Here is a 14,316-nt window from a genome sequence, read left to right on the forward strand (position 1 = left end):
TCATTCTATGAACGTTTATTATTTGTCGTTGCCTGTGTATCAAATGGTGCGATTCCTTTTGAAGTTGGACGTTATTGGAACGTTCTTTGATTGGTAGCAATTGGCAGAAATGGAGACATTTTCAGAACATAACAGAATAGAATTAAAATTACTAGATGTCGAATTGTTAACCTTACGTAGTACTGATTTGAATAAGAAATAGTGCATACTTTGTTTAAGGAAAGTATTATAGACCAATAAAAAATATTTCCTGAGGAGTAAAACTAAACTGCAAAAATTGGAAAGACGTTAACGTTTTATCAAATAAATCCACATCAAGCTTTACGAAAGTAAGGTTAAGCGTCTGAAAGAATGTCGGCAGAGGAACAGTCAAATTTGCGTTTAGGACCTGATCCTAATGTCACTTATCCGATTCAAGTACAATATTGTGGAAACTGTTCTCTTCCTATTGAGGTAAGGCAATCTTGGACGGTTGATATTTGAAATTTATATTGTATGACAAGATGTTGATACTGAAATTTGTTGAAAATTTAATTCCTATTTGTATCACAGTATTGTGAATATTATCCAGAATACGAAAAATGTAAGCAGTGGTTAGAAAGAAATTTACCAACAGAATTTGAAAAAGTTAAATTAGGTAATTATAACTTTTATAAAAAGAATTAGTAGTTATTAAATTGATAATTTTATTAATAGACTGTAATACTATTTACTTATAAGCAGTAGAGGATAATACTACAGAAGCAGGTGGAGGTGAAGATGAAAAGAAACGACAAAAACGTGGTGGTAAAGGTATACTTAAGACAAAGAAAAAAGGAGATGTTCCAAAATTAGTGACTGTATCTAGAGCACCTAGAGGAAGAAAGAAATCAGTTACAGTTGTTACTGGTCTCAGCACTTTTGGTAATATAAAATACTTATTTATATAGAAGTCTTTCTTAATAAAATAATAAATTCTTTAAACAAATTTCTTAATTGTAAGATTAAAACTTTATTGAATTTATAGACATAGATCTAAAAGTAGCTGCAAAATTTTTTGGTAGCAAATTTGCATGTGGATCTAGTGTAACAGGGGATGATGAAATAGTTATACAAGGAGATGTAAAAGATGAATTATTTGAAATAATTCCAGAAAAATGGCCACAGGTAAAACTAATCATTACCTTCTTCAGTGATATTAAAAGTATGTAATGTATAATATGTAACACATTTTCAGATCGATGAAGATTCCATAGATGACCTCGGGGATCAAAAAAGATAATGGGACAACTAAAATCTTACTTGCACAATGTATTTAATATTATACTAATTCCATTTCTGTTTATTATAAATAAAATGTACATAAAGTATGTAAAATGTTTTTAAAAACTTTGTAAAGTTAAAATAGTGAAAACATGTTACCCATCTTGTTCATCTTCACCTAAATAATTTGCTACTACTTGAAGTAAAGAATCTACTTCTTCGTCAGTTAAACGATCTTCACTATCTTCTACAATCTAAAAATTTTAGAAACTATAAAAAATATACACATATATATACATATTTATTTTTAAATATATTTGATATTACCAGTTGTATTTCAAGAGGTGTTTTAGGACACATGTTTAAAAGAGTTAATTTTTCACACTTTGTCAGCTTGAATGGTTCCATTGCTTTTAAAAAATCTCTAATTTTTTCGGGTGATTGTCTATTACATGGGGTCTTTTCTAAATATCTTATAGTCTGATATGTTATACTTGCCAATTGGTTTTGTTTCATCTTTTGTTTTTTATTTGCTTTTATACTTTGCAGAATATTCAAAACTTCATAATTGCTTAAATATGCTGAACATTCTTTGAGCCTAAAATAAAATTTACACAAAAGGTTTTAAATAATTATTGCTTCAAATAATTAAAAGTAATACAAAAAATAATTACTTACACTTCCATATTCAATATTTAAACAATTTATAATTGAATTTTAAAGAATTACATTTTAAATGTGTGAGGTTATGTGCTCATACTATTAATATTCTTTTAAAATAAAATAATACATTTATTAAAATGTTAATAAATATAATTTTAACAACAACGTTTATAATAACAGATAGAAAGAAAGAATAGGATACAACCTTTTTAATACACAAAGTTTTATTTATGAATCTTTTGAGTTAGAGGGCGTAGAGGTAGTAAAACAACAGAATACGCACATAGCGCAAGATTTGAATTTCGCGCGCAAATGTTAATGATCTTTTTGCGTAATCTACAATTTTCAAGTAATTTTTATTTTATGTGAAATGTTTTTCAATACACCCAAAATAATATTTATAAAATAATGAAATTAATTTCTTAATACAACGGTATTTTAATTTTTATCTTCAATACTTTTGATAATTGTAATAAAGCAATTTTATAATTACAAACACCAAAGACAATAAATACAGAATCCTTGTTTTAATTTATAAGCATTCAGTTAATTTCTGATGTTGCATAGAAATTTCTTAATCGTAGAGTTTTGAAATCGATTGCGAAGCCATTGAAAGAATATCTATATATATTCATCATAATCACATTTGCGGAATGCTAGGATGCCTAAATATGTGAAGATAATACTTGATTATTTGACAACGTATGTGCGTATGCATGATACGCACTCTACATCTACAGCTGACTGTAGTTATATTTCAGACCTTGCAATGCTGTAGATTGGTAAATGGTAGCCCCAATAAATTACTTTAATAATTACAAGCATAAAGAATAAAATACATAAACTATATTTAATAAATCATTTAATATATTTTAGTACGTATTGAATATTTAAATCAATTATTTTAGTTTAATTACTTAAAAAAAAATTATACAGAAAAATAAAAATTGATGCTATTATTTTGTCTTCATTACTCAATAATTTAGAATTTTAAACAAAGATACAAAATAGATTATAATTAAATTGATTATTAAGGAGTAAAAAATATATTATAAAATTTTATTATCAAAAACATTTGAAGTATTTTATTTAAATTTTAATTACTATTTTTATACTTAAAGTTAATAGCTTTATATTTAAATAATTTTTAATAAAAATAAATATAAAATTTCAATTATTATTAGCCTGAGTATATACGGAATATATACTAGATGTTTTAGATAATTAGAAGTATTGTTTTTATCTAAAATTTTTTATTTTTTCTTAAGATTCAAGTTTTATAGAAAATAAAATTAAAAAAATTCTAACAATGTGTGATAAAATTTATAGAATTTCATATTCATTTATGAACAAATTTAAAAGAAGCTTAGGTTACGGGGTTTTAGTATCGTAGTCACATACCTATAAACGTTAACACGACCTCTGTGTGCGATTGTCTGACATTTTGCAAAGGCAACTGTACGACTGAGTGCGTACTCCGTTGTGTTTTGTATTTTCAAATATACTTTACCATCAGTGTGGTGATATGAGTTAATGATCGATGTGATTTATAAAGGTGGACAAAATGTAGACCGACATTGTTCATGTTGTCGAAGACATTGTCGGAGAAGAACAACGATACCGTACGAAAATCCTACGGACCGCAACTTTTCTTACAACACGTATCGATCTCTCCGCAGGCAATGCATCTTCCTTGCCTGTCGTGCTATGTTTGTAAACTGTTGACCTTGCATATACAAGATCGGTGAAAAATCCTCGATCGCCGAAAAATCACGATCAAGAATGGAAATCGTCGGCGACTACGAGTATAATACGAAAGATCTGATAGGCCACGGTGCATTCGCTGTAGTCTTCAGAGGTAGACATCGTAAAGTGAGTCTTGTTATTTTTCTACGATCATGGAAATGTGATCATTGATGAAATTACAAGAAATTATTCAAACAAAAATTGAACATGTCAATTGCGTGTGTTTCGTTTTTTTCTAGAAACCAAATTTCGTTGTAGCAATTAAAAGTATCACTAAAAAAAGTTTGGCGAAATCACAGAATCTTCTTGGAAAAGAAATCAAAATTCTGAAGGTTTGTGTTTGTTTGTAACTACATCTGCATTTGTATTTTAACAATGATCTTTTTTAAATGTCATTCATCTAAAATAACATTATAAAAGTTGAATATTTATTTCATAGTTCATATATTAGTTATTAATAGAACAATATTTAATGAAATTTGAATGTGTATATATAATAATTATCTTTTTTTTTAGATAAAAATCACTCATATGATTTAGAAAAGATTTATATTCTTTTTATTTCAATAACAAATGCATAAGTTTGATTGCTGACTAAACCATTATGTTTTAGGAGCTAACAGAACTACATCATGAAAATGTTGTTGCACTATTGGATTGTAAGGTTAGTGTAATAAAAAATAATATGTAATGCTCGTATTAGTAAGTATGAAATATTTTTAATTTCTTTATAGATGTAATAATATTGATATTAGTCTAATTAAGAATTTGTTGTTTAGGAATCTAATTATAATGTCTTCCTGGTTATGGAGTATTGTAATGGTGGAGATTTAGCTGATTATTTAAGTGGTATGTTTTGTATTAAAAAAAATGTTTTATCAGATCAAAAAATCTAAAGATTGTCTGAATATATTGTATTATATTATTTTTTATTGATTTTATTAGCAAAAGGCACTCTTTCTGAAGATACTATCAGAGTGTTTTTAAAGCAATTAGCAGGTGCAATGAAAGCACTGCATGCCAAAGGTGTAGTCCACAGGGATCTTAAGCCACAAAATATTTTACTCAGTCATAATTGTGGTAAGGCATGTCCACAGCCACATCAAATAACGTTAAAAATTGGTAAGTATTTATGTATTTATTTTTTAATTTTATTTTTAATTCTATTTTTATATATTTATTTATAATTGAAATCTATGTAAGACCTATTTAAGAATGTCAAAGGTAATAGTGTAATATATATTCTGAAAATAAATTAGAAAAAAAATGTTATTTATTTAAATTGCAAGTAGAAGTAGAGATAAAAGATTTTAGAATGCTTTTTCTATGTTTTAGCGGATTTCGGTTTTGCTAGGTTCTTACAAGATGGTGTAATGGCTGCAACATTGTGTGGCTCACCAATGTATATGGCTCCAGAAGTCATAATGTCACTTCAATATGATGCAAAAGCAGATCTCTGGTCATTAGGGACAATAGTGTTTCAATGTCTTACTGGGAAAGCTCCATTTCAAGCTCATACACCTCAAGCTTTAAAATTGTTTTATGAGAAAAATGCAAACCTTGGACCTAAGTATGTTACTATATATATATATATGTATGTATGTATGTATGTATGTATGTATGTATGTATGTATGTATGTATGATTTATCAAAAACAAAACTTAGAAATTCAGTTTTTATATTTTAATTGCTTATATTTTAGAATTCCACCTGGAACTTCACCTGAGTTATCAGATCTTTTAATGGGTTTATTAAGACGTAACGCTAGAGATCGTATGCCTTTTGACGAATTCTTTGGGCATCCTTTCCTCCAAGGTTCCAGAGAAAGTCCAAGCCCAGTAAAAAAGCTGAACTTCCTGCTTCTCCTCGAACATTAGCAGTTCCAGAAGGAGGTCCGGCTGTTACTATATCAGAACCGGAAACAACGAGTCCGTGTTCCAGTCCTGAGGATGACTTTGTGCTTGTGCCAAGTGATCTCAGCAGTGACACAGACAATAATCCAAACTCTCAGCAAGTAAAGTACGTAATTTTAATAATATTTTACAAAAGATTTATATTTATTATATATGTGATATTGTTATTAATTGATTAGGTATATCAAGCAAACTAGTAGAGAAGCGATAAGTCCACCACGGCCATGCTTCCTTCCCATTTCGGAACCAATTCCCGTTCCGTCTCAAAGAAGTATCGTACAACCGTCATCTCCTTCTACTAATATGAGATCAGGAAGTAGTGTCGTTCCTCGTTCACAACCTATAAGTATGAAACGCAGTGTGGATACACATAGAAGTCATGCTCCTGATATTGGCTCTCTTAGTCCACCTAGTGTTCAATTTGTCATTGGTACACCACCCAGTAGAAGGTATACAAGTGTTATATTGGTAAAAGTTATTTCATTTATAGTATATATAATATTATTTAACTATGATTATTTCCAGATTAAGTGAGACACCTCCACCACCAAATACATGGCAAGTTAGTCCTGTTGCAAGGCATTCACATACTTCTAGTGGAACATCACCGCTACGACGTTCGACTGGAAATAATAGTGCATCTTCGCCATTATTAACAGGACCTCTAGCAGTGTTAGGTTCTCCTACGTCAAGAGCATTTCAGGATAATAATAACACATTGAGGCATTCGCCAGTTATTCCTTTTGGTACAAGGGCTGTTACTCTTCCTGAAATATCTGGTATATAATTTATATCACAAGAGAAAAATATAAATTGTTTCTATTATCATAAGACATGTGTTTTATGTTAAATTAATTTATATTTTTATATTTGTTTATGTTAAATTTTAGAGGCGGGTAGTTTTCAAAATCTTCTGCCAGAAGTGAATTCTACAATAACAGATGATCGACCATTGACGTTCATTGCACCCGAACTCCCAGAGGAGACGCTTTTGGAACGAGAACACAACGAAATATTAGCGAAGTTAAACTTTGTTGTTGCATTATGCGAATGTGTATGTGAAGTAGCAAGGACAAGAGCAGGACCTTTAGGTGGTATTGGTGGTATTGAACAAGCAAGTACTGCTGCAACGAGGAGAAGAGCAGAACAAGTAATTTTACTTGTTAGAGCTCTCCAGTGGCTTAGTTCTGGATTAAGTCTTGCAACACAACAACTCAAGGCTGGTAGATTACAGCCAACTGCTAGCGTCAAAGAGGGTAATTTTCGTTTAGTATAATCACGAATAATTTCAATGTATCCAGTATGATAGTATGAAAATTTGATTGTTTTAGTTGTGAATACAATGAACGAAAAATTCAGAACGTGCCTCACAGAATGTAAACAGCTCAATAGTGCTGGGCTTCTTCATCAGACAGGAGCTACTGCGGATAAAATTCTTTATAATCATGCCATTCAAATGGTAAGTGTTTGATTAATTTATTGTTTTCTTTTTTTATGGTTAATGAAGAATTCTTTTCTTTCGATAGTGTCAGTCAGCGGCACTTGACGAATTGTTTGGAAATCCTGCAGAATGTTTTCAGCGGTATCACACGGCACAGATATTGTTGCATTCTTTATCACAGCATGTCAGCCACAGTCAAGATAGAGCCCTTCTTATTAAATGTAATTTATTTTTACTTTTTTTCTATTTCCCTAGTTTAGGCACAATATTGAAGTTAAAATATTTATATATATATATTTATATTTATGTATGTATATTTCATTTCAGATAAAGATGCTGTTGAAAAACGCTTATATGTACTTCAACAGCAAGGTTACATTTATGCAACCGATCCTACATAGCGCTTGTGAAAAATGGCAGCAGAGTGCAGCGTCCCGCCCAACCCCGTACTGTGCTCGATACCTCTTTTCTGTAAGATATTCTGCCCTATTCTGTATAAAAAACTGTTAATTCATTGATCATTATGATCACGCTACAAAGGCGACATTGTAGAAAGAAGCAAATTTAAGATTACATATATAGTAAAGTTTGTTAGATCTTGCACAGAATAGGGTAGATTACTCCATGAAAGAGTATGAAAATAATAGCATTGTGCGTTCAATGCAAGGCACATTTCTTATTAAATAATAGTGATACCATAACTGTAAGAAAAAGAAGTAAAGCATTGTTTTCATTAGGTGATCTATGTTAATTTTGTTTGCTACATTAGTATTATTTACTAAATTATTCTTTCTTTCCATCTGCAGCTACTTCAATGCTTGGTTTGTTATCTCTGTAAATTACATAATTTAATGCTGTAGCAAGAGTAGTCCATGCTAAGTATGGAACAGTCAAACATCCAGCAAGTGAATTCACATTGTAAAATACCACACCCATTGCTACAGTACTTCCCCACAATAAAACAATTTCATACAAAGCCTAAAAAAAAAAAAAAGAAGATAATTAGAAATATAATTAAAATATGATAGCTTGCTTAATTTTATCAAAATACCCATTTTATTTTGTGTAGTCCAAAAAATAATGGCGTCCAAGACCAATTTAATATTAAATTAGTTCCATAAATAGAAAGTGGTACTATTGCTTCTCTAAAACCACCACCATCTCTCCATACTAAATATGAAGAATATCCCATTGTGCAATAAATGGTTGTCCATATTGGTGCGAATGCCCAGTTTGGTGGAGTCCAAGTTGGTCTTTTTAAAGACTATTGAATACCACCCAAGATATTATTATTTTATTAAAATTAATTTTATTTAAAAGTTTAATATAATCAATTAATGATCAAAAGCAGAGGTGTACATTGTAATTTATTAAACACAAGTCAGTTTCTCTTAATATAAAAATGATATATGATTTTATTAATATTCTTTAAATTTCTTTCCTATTATTTGAATATATGTAACTTTATAGATAAAGATTTCTTTTAATTTGATATCATACAGTAAAACATACAAATTCAATGGACTTAAAACTAAATTTTTTCGTGATTGGTAAGAATCAAATTAAAGATAAAAAAATTTAATTAACAAATACAATAACTGAATTATTAATAATAAATTTATTGGTTAAGACTTTCAAACTTTGTATTACATTACTGAATTTCAATAATTTTAATGATTAATCGATTTAATTACCTCATACCAGGGTTTAATATTTTTTTTAGTAAAATAGCTTCCGGCCCAACCTCCGATATTTGGATGAATGACAGCTACTGCGACTGGCCAACATTTTGCATGCATTTTACTTAAAATAAAATATTATTTAATTATCTATAACAAACGCTTGATATGGATAACAGAGTAATATAAGAAAATGCGATACTACTATTATGACTGATGTTCTTCAGTACAGTAAATATTTCGAAGGAAAATTACCGACACACCCAACTTTGCTTGTTGAATCCTTATCTACATCAGTAACAATGACTAAGATAAATTGAAGTATCATAAATGTAACAATTCATAATTGTAGAAGTAAAAGATTTTTCTTTAATAAAATTTGAAATTTTGTTAGTATTCTTGCTATTAGTAAGCAGTTACGGAAATTTAGTGAAATTATTTAACAATATAATTCTTTATATTAAACACTGTTAGATATAAGAAATTCGATTTTATTCTGTTAATTTTTCACATTTTTACACGCCAATGAAAAGACGAACACAATACATAATCATGCACGCACGCACTCACGCATAAGTATTGAAACTTTGTCATTTTATATACTATTGAGTGAATGAAATTTTATTTACAGATATAATTTAATAAATACATTAAGAACAAATAGGATATATATTACACAAATTTACTGAATGTCATGCATAAATGATATAAATGACTATTAGTAAGGTGAGTACTGAATATACGGCTGTGTGCGTGAATAAATATTATCATAATGGTATATAATACACAAAACACACGCGCGTGCATGCACGCATGTACCACTATGTGAATGCAATTATACACATGAAACCGCTACATTTCATTCTTTTTGCTTTTTCTTCATATATGTACAAATTGTAATTGTGTTTAAAAATGACCAACGTTTGTTTACACATCACTAATATTTCTAGAGTGTAAATTAAAAATTTCAACCTAAATTTATATCCATAAGCATAAAATATAACATACTAAACAATTATTTACTTTGAAGTTATAATATAGACAAATTTTGAAATAAATTTTCACACAATTTTTCAATATATTAATATCTACATTTTAATTTTACTTAAAAAAAGTTAATAGTGAATACATGTAACTTTAATATATTATATTAGTATCTACAAAAATAATGTTTTTGTAGAATTCATTTTTATATTACAACAAGCTAGAATATGTTGGATAGGTCTTGTGCTTGATGATAATGACAGACAAATGTCAATACATGGGGGAAAGAATTTTGTGATACTTAGTTTATTTCTTGTTCGTATTTCCTGATTCAAAGTTAATCTATGTGATTCAGTTTCATGTTTTTATTACTTTTTCCCGTAACATTTGTATTTTACTTATTCCCAAACAGTTATTTTATATTTCATTAATCTTTTTTTCATACTCGCCTCATTAAAAAAGTCTTATTAATTTTGTTTCACTCAAATTTTTGAACTTTTACATCCTTTTCTCCATTTACTTCCTTTTTACGTTCAGACTTAGAAGAAAATACTCCAGGAAAGTGGTACTTTACACGTTCTCTTAATTTTTGGCGAATTACCATGATAGTTGTTATTGTATTACCTAGGAATAACACTAAGAACATTAAGCTGAGGACTGAAACGTGCCATGTCGCTTCTATATGGGATATTAATGTGTATAAGACATATGCATTGTATAATTGAAATAGATATCCAACAAAAAGGAATGGTAATAAAAATGATAATCCACGCCACATCCACGAATGGAAACCTTCAATAGTAATGTCCATATTGTGTCTTTCACCTAATGCTTTCAAGCGATATAAAACACCCCGTTGATAGCAAAATTGCAGAGATTGTACTACACCTACAAATAAAATATAATTTATATCGGTTGTTAAAAGAAAAATTTGTCATAGAATCAGTTTGAATAAATAACATACTGATATAAGCATTGAACCACATAAATTGTTGTCTAAATGCATACCATGGCCCTGTATTAGGCCATACTAATAATACACCAGATACTACAGTTGAAAAAAAGTGGTGAAATCTCCACCAACCTTTTATCCTTGATCCATTTACCTTTAATATACTTTCTCGTATTGTCAATGTACAATAATACCAGACTAAAAGGAACATGAAACTAAGTTCCAAGGTTCTGTAACATATATTACAAATAGAAACTAATCATGAATGAACTTTTCCTGTTTCAGTATGAAATGAATAATATATTACCTGACATTGGTTACCAGATTTAATACAGATAAAATAAAACCAATTACAGATAAGATTAATTTAAATTTTTCATATTCATCTTTATACTTGAACCTGCAAAATAAATGAATTGCATTAATGTACATTTCATATAGCTTCTTTTGGATAAGTTTCTAATAATAGATTAATTCTTATATATAATATGTATATATAGTAATTAAATTAATTCTTACTTATCACTTTTGTTTAGTATGGAAACATTAACATTGCCTAAAATGATTTGCAGATATGTACCATTTGGTTTTGGTAAAGTTTGTTCTATCTCATGTAACTGTTGTTCTCTTTTAAACATCTCTTTACTTAAACTTTTTTGTGCTTCGCTTACATGTAACCTAAGATTAAATGAACATATCCAATTATTTTAGGAATAATTATTAAAAGATATATGTGTACTAAAATTGATTACTTACTGTTTAAGTGACTTTGATATTACACTCATTCTGTACACTTGATGAGAAATTCCTTTTAAACATTTTGCTTGAAGTTCACCTACTTCTTCTAATTTTGTCAGGTATTCTTTGTTCAATGCCTATTAACAAAATTGAAATACTGTTATTTAAAGATTGTATAATATTCTAAACAATTTATACAATAAGGAAGGATATTAGTAAAAAATACATTAATAAAATAATAAATAATGAAAAGCATACAAAAAAATGTTCCACAATAGAATTTTAAATTATTCGTAAGAATATGCTTCAAAAAAGAACATTTAAAGTTCGTAACATAAGATATAGAAAATTTTTCATGTACCGGTTGTTGAGTATGGATAAATAAAAAATACACTTAACCTCACAAAAAATGGTCCAACGTGTTAACCACCGACATCATAACCCAGGATTAACAAAAAATTATCTTACTTCTAATTCCTTGTAATCTTGTGTTAGATCGTTCCAGTCTTTTAAACAGGACTCAACATCAGTATCCATCGTAGCAGAAAAAGTGACGATGGTCAACAATTTACTCAAAATTCAGGTATGCAATGGTTTGCCTTGCTCCTATAGCTAAACACTTCCTCGTGTATCTAACGACAGTATTCTTAATGTCGTTTTTTGATTATTCTAGTCTCTAGACTCGACATATAATAAGAATGTATTTTGAATATTTATAAAAAAAAATTGAACTTTAGCATTGCATTCAACTAGAATTTTATTTAATATTAAAATTTATATAACAGTATATTTCTAATATAACGATCTAATTTGTATGACATTTTTTATTCCTTTGTAAAAGTATTTTAAAGAGCTTCTTTTAGATTTTCGCAAATTAAATTAAATTTTTAAACAATAATTTTACCAATACTCATTGGTTTCTATAAATAGGAAATAGAAGAAGTTTTAATTATACACATCAAAATAATAAAATTTTTATTCTTTACATTTTAATTAAGCTTTTTATTTTCGTTTGATTAATTAAACAACTGATTATTTTATTTTTATGAAATAATATGTCACGCATATAATTGTGATTATTATTAAGTGTGATAAAATATATTTGAATCATTTCTCAATGAAATTAAATGAAATAGCAACATCCAACTTACATAATTCAACTGATAATAACTTTCCATTTTATGTCCCTTAGTTATACTACATTTTATTTTGTATGTATTTAATATATATGTAACATGTAATTTAAATGTAACTATGAGGGGAATTGCGTAAATTAAGTTACTATGATGATAAAACTGATATACTTTTGTCAATATCAATAATTAAGAAGTGTAATAAATCAATATAATACCAGAAAGTAATATTTAATTCTAAACATTTAACAATGTAATGATTTAATTACTCTGTACATAATGTGCATTCAATTTAAGCTGCAAGTGTATAATAGGAAGAAATACACATTTTTATTATCCTATTTCATTAGGAATAACATTTGCTAAAAATGTTGGGAAATATTAATTTTTTAGTATTTAATTCTTACTACAATTTAAAGCTAACGATAACGCAAGAGTTTGATAACAGGAAATTTTTCCATATTCTACGAATTTGTGACGTTTACTTATTCACGTTGCTATCTGTATTTTCAGTGTCGTAATTCGTAATTATTAATTCAAACCGTGTTTCACGTATTCACGTGTCAACTGGTCGGGTTACTGTTCACGCAAACTATCGTTGGAATCGCCATTTCCGAACAGTACAATACAGCCGGTTAATTTAACCTGCGTCCTGTTGTATCGTTGAACACGCGAATTTTTTCACGGTCGTTGACCAGACAGCTCCACCGATCTGCGAAGACAAAAGTGCTTTGCATTCTCTGGTAAACATGTTCCTTTACATTCAACCATCACAATCCATTTCGCTACTTGGTCAGCGTCGAGCTCTTGGCCCAATGTGTGGAAAACGTCACCTGCGGAGCCGTACCTTCTTCCATCATTGAATGCACAACATTCGATAATATGCATTTTCTTTGGATACTTTGATCTGTTTTTATTTGTGTCTTTCTGATTTATGTATATTTATATATAAGACTGTATGTAACTAAACTATATATATATAACTGGAAGTTGATTCTTATCTAGTATATTATCTGTGCCAAAATCACCTTTTTTTTATGAAGAATACGAAACGAGAGGCTAGCAGACTTGAATGCATTATTTAGAATAAGCTAAAGGTATCCCTGGATTTTATCAGTAGGCTTTTTTCTTAGCAGAATGATTTCACTGTGGTATTCAAAAGTAGATATTCCGTCCAGATGGGAGATATCGGCTGCATTATTTATAAATGCTATCGTCTTGTACAAAGTCTTCAGACTTTATTCTACTCAGTTTTTCTTCTTATCTATGTAAATTACTTTTGTTTATACACTTAGGTATATTGAAACCTAGTGTATACTGTCTAAGAAAGTCTTTTACATATGTGAAACGACAAAGAATCAGATTTTCATATCAATTAAGATCTTGAATGTTTACTGGAAAAATGTCTTCAATTTTGTTTTTGAAGACTCAAAATACCATAAATATTATAAATAAAACTATGAATAATTTTTAATGATAAATTAATAAATATTTCTTAACGAGAAAAAATAAAAGGAATTTGAAACTAATATTTCACGACGAATCAACTCGTGAATTAAACATTTTAGAAACTATACATTTCACTAATATTTACAATATATTCCATTGAATATATAAAAAATTATTACTTACTTATTTTACTTATTTTCGACAATTAAAATCAGATGTGCTATAATAGTTCTAGCTAAGAGTAGGCAATCATAGTTGTGAAACATGTATAATATAATATATTAGTAGTGTTAAACTTGTTCTTGTGCTTGAATGAAATTTTATATAGCTCATAATCCTTTATTCTTGGAACCTCGCACGTGGTCCCCACTCCATG

At 28.6% G+C, this 14,316-nt stretch overlaps 5 protein-coding genes across 7 annotated transcripts; 2 read left to right on the top strand and 3 right to left on the bottom strand.

The window, feature by feature from the left end:
• Positions 1–152: 152 nt before the first annotated feature.
• DENR (density-regulated protein) lies at positions 153–1,287 on the top strand. Its single transcript, XM_017899897.1, has 5 exons — positions 153–453; positions 553–637; positions 724–903; positions 1,007–1,146; positions 1,217–1,287. The coding sequence occupies exons 1-5, from the start codon at positions 352–354 to the stop codon at positions 1,259–1,261; spliced, it is 552 nt and encodes a 183-aa protein (XP_017755386.1). The 5' UTR covers positions 153–351; the 3' UTR covers positions 1,262–1,287.
• A 110-nt stretch (positions 1,288–1,397) lies between these two features.
• Positions 1,398–1,997, bottom strand: crcp (CGRP receptor component). The gene is made up of 3 exons (XM_017899906.1): positions 1,921–1,997; positions 1,570–1,840; positions 1,398–1,496 (listed from the first exon to the last, which is right to left on the bottom strand). The coding sequence occupies exons 1-3, from the start codon at positions 1,926–1,928 to the stop codon at positions 1,398–1,400; spliced, it is 378 nt and encodes a 125-aa protein (XP_017755395.1). The 5' UTR covers positions 1,929–1,997.
• A 1,330-nt stretch (positions 1,998–3,327) lies between these two features.
• Positions 3,328–7,487, top strand: Atg1 (serine/threonine-protein kinase unc-51-like protein Atg1). Its single transcript, XM_017899875.1, is given in 14 exon segments — positions 3,328–3,777; positions 3,891–3,983; positions 4,265–4,315; positions 4,431–4,500; positions 4,597–4,773; positions 4,987–5,221; positions 5,354–5,492; positions 5,495–5,670; positions 5,744–6,013; positions 6,090–6,343; positions 6,455–6,820; positions 6,896–7,023; positions 7,091–7,226; positions 7,333–7,487. Coding segments are annotated over 14 exon segments (2,259 nt in total). The 5' UTR covers positions 3,328–3,687; the 3' UTR covers positions 7,407–7,487.
• Positions 7,488–7,664: 177 nt separating this feature from the next.
• On the bottom strand, positions 7,665–8,987 carry Tspo (Translocator protein). Of its 3 annotated transcripts, none has more exons than XM_017899896.1 (4): positions 8,940–8,987; positions 8,700–8,808; positions 8,057–8,269; positions 7,665–7,983 (listed from the first exon to the last, which is right to left on the bottom strand). In XM_017899896.1, the coding sequence occupies exons 2-4, from the start codon at positions 8,802–8,804 to the stop codon at positions 7,789–7,791; spliced, it is 513 nt and encodes a 170-aa protein (XP_017755385.1). In that variant the 5' UTR covers positions 8,805–8,808; positions 8,940–8,987; the 3' UTR covers positions 7,665–7,788. The 3 variants fall into 3 exon arrangements, with proteins under 3 accessions (XP_017755385.1, XP_017755383.1, XP_017755384.1); XM_017899894.1 differs by having other exon boundaries at positions 8,890–8,985; XM_017899895.1 differs by lacking the exon at positions 8,940–8,987 and having other exon boundaries at positions 8,700–8,883.
• A 1,128-nt stretch (positions 8,988–10,115) lies between these two features.
• Positions 10,116–11,992, bottom strand: LOC108547418 (transmembrane protein 120 homolog). Its single transcript, XM_017899932.1, has 6 exons — positions 11,827–11,992; positions 11,377–11,495; positions 11,140–11,298; positions 10,928–11,020; positions 10,633–10,850; positions 10,116–10,556 (listed from the first exon to the last, which is right to left on the bottom strand). The coding sequence occupies exons 1-6, from the start codon at positions 11,893–11,895 to the stop codon at positions 10,147–10,149; spliced, it is 1,068 nt and encodes a 355-aa protein (XP_017755421.1). The 5' UTR covers positions 11,896–11,992; the 3' UTR covers positions 10,116–10,146.
• Positions 11,993–14,316: the final 2,324 nt, after the last annotated feature.

This window comes from Eufriesea mexicana, unplaced genomic scaffold, assembly GCF_001483705.2.
Source record: "Eufriesea mexicana isolate 0111107269 unplaced genomic scaffold, ASM148370v2 scaffold1018, whole genome shotgun sequence".
Taxonomy (NCBI): domain Eukaryota; kingdom Metazoa; phylum Arthropoda; class Insecta; order Hymenoptera; family Apidae; genus Eufriesea; species Eufriesea mexicana.

What these genes read in the sequence shown, in the direction of transcription:
- DENR (XM_017899897.1), top strand. Translation starts at nt 352, where the DNA reads ATGTCGGCAGAGGAACAGTCAAATTTGCGTTTAGGACCTGATCCTAAT. An exon ending in ATTTGAAAAAGTTAAATTAG is followed by an intron (nt 638 to 723) that starts GTAATTATAACT and finishes ACTTATAAGCAG; the next exon opens with TAGAGGATAATACTACAGAA. An exon ending in TACTGGTCTCAGCACTTTTG is followed by an intron (nt 904 to 1,006) that starts GTAATATAAAAT and finishes TTGAATTTATAG; the next exon opens with ACATAGATCTAAAAGTAGCT.
- crcp (XM_017899906.1), bottom strand. An exon ending in CACCTCTTGAAATACAACTG is followed by an intron (nt 1,497 to 1,569) that starts GTAATATCAAAT and finishes TAAAATTTTTAG; the next exon opens with ATTGTAGAAGATAGTGAAGA.
- Tspo (XM_017899896.1), bottom strand. Translation starts at nt 8,804, where the DNA reads ATGCATGCAAAATGTTGGCCAGTCGCAGTAGCTGTCATTCATCCAAAT. An exon ending in ATATTAAACCCTGGTATGAG is followed by an intron (nt 8,270 to 8,699) that starts GTAATTAAATCG and finishes GGTATTCAATAG; the next exon opens with TCTTTAAAAAGACCAACTTG. An exon ending in GACTACACAAAATAAAATGG is followed by an intron (nt 7,984 to 8,056) that starts GTATTTTGATAA and finishes TTTTTTTTTTAG; the next exon opens with GCTTTGTATGAAATTGTTTT.
- LOC108547418 (XM_017899932.1), bottom strand. Translation starts at nt 11,895, where the DNA reads ATGGATACTGATGTTGAGTCCTGTTTAAAAGACTGGAACGATCTAACA. An exon ending in ATATCAAAGTCACTTAAACA is followed by an intron (nt 11,299 to 11,376) that starts GTAAGTAATCAA and finishes ATTTAATCTTAG; the next exon opens with GTTACATGTAAGCGAAGCAC. An exon ending in ATACTAAACAAAAGTGATAA is followed by an intron (nt 11,021 to 11,139) that starts GTAAGAATTAAT and finishes TTTATTTTGCAG; the next exon opens with GTTCAAGTATAAAGATGAAT.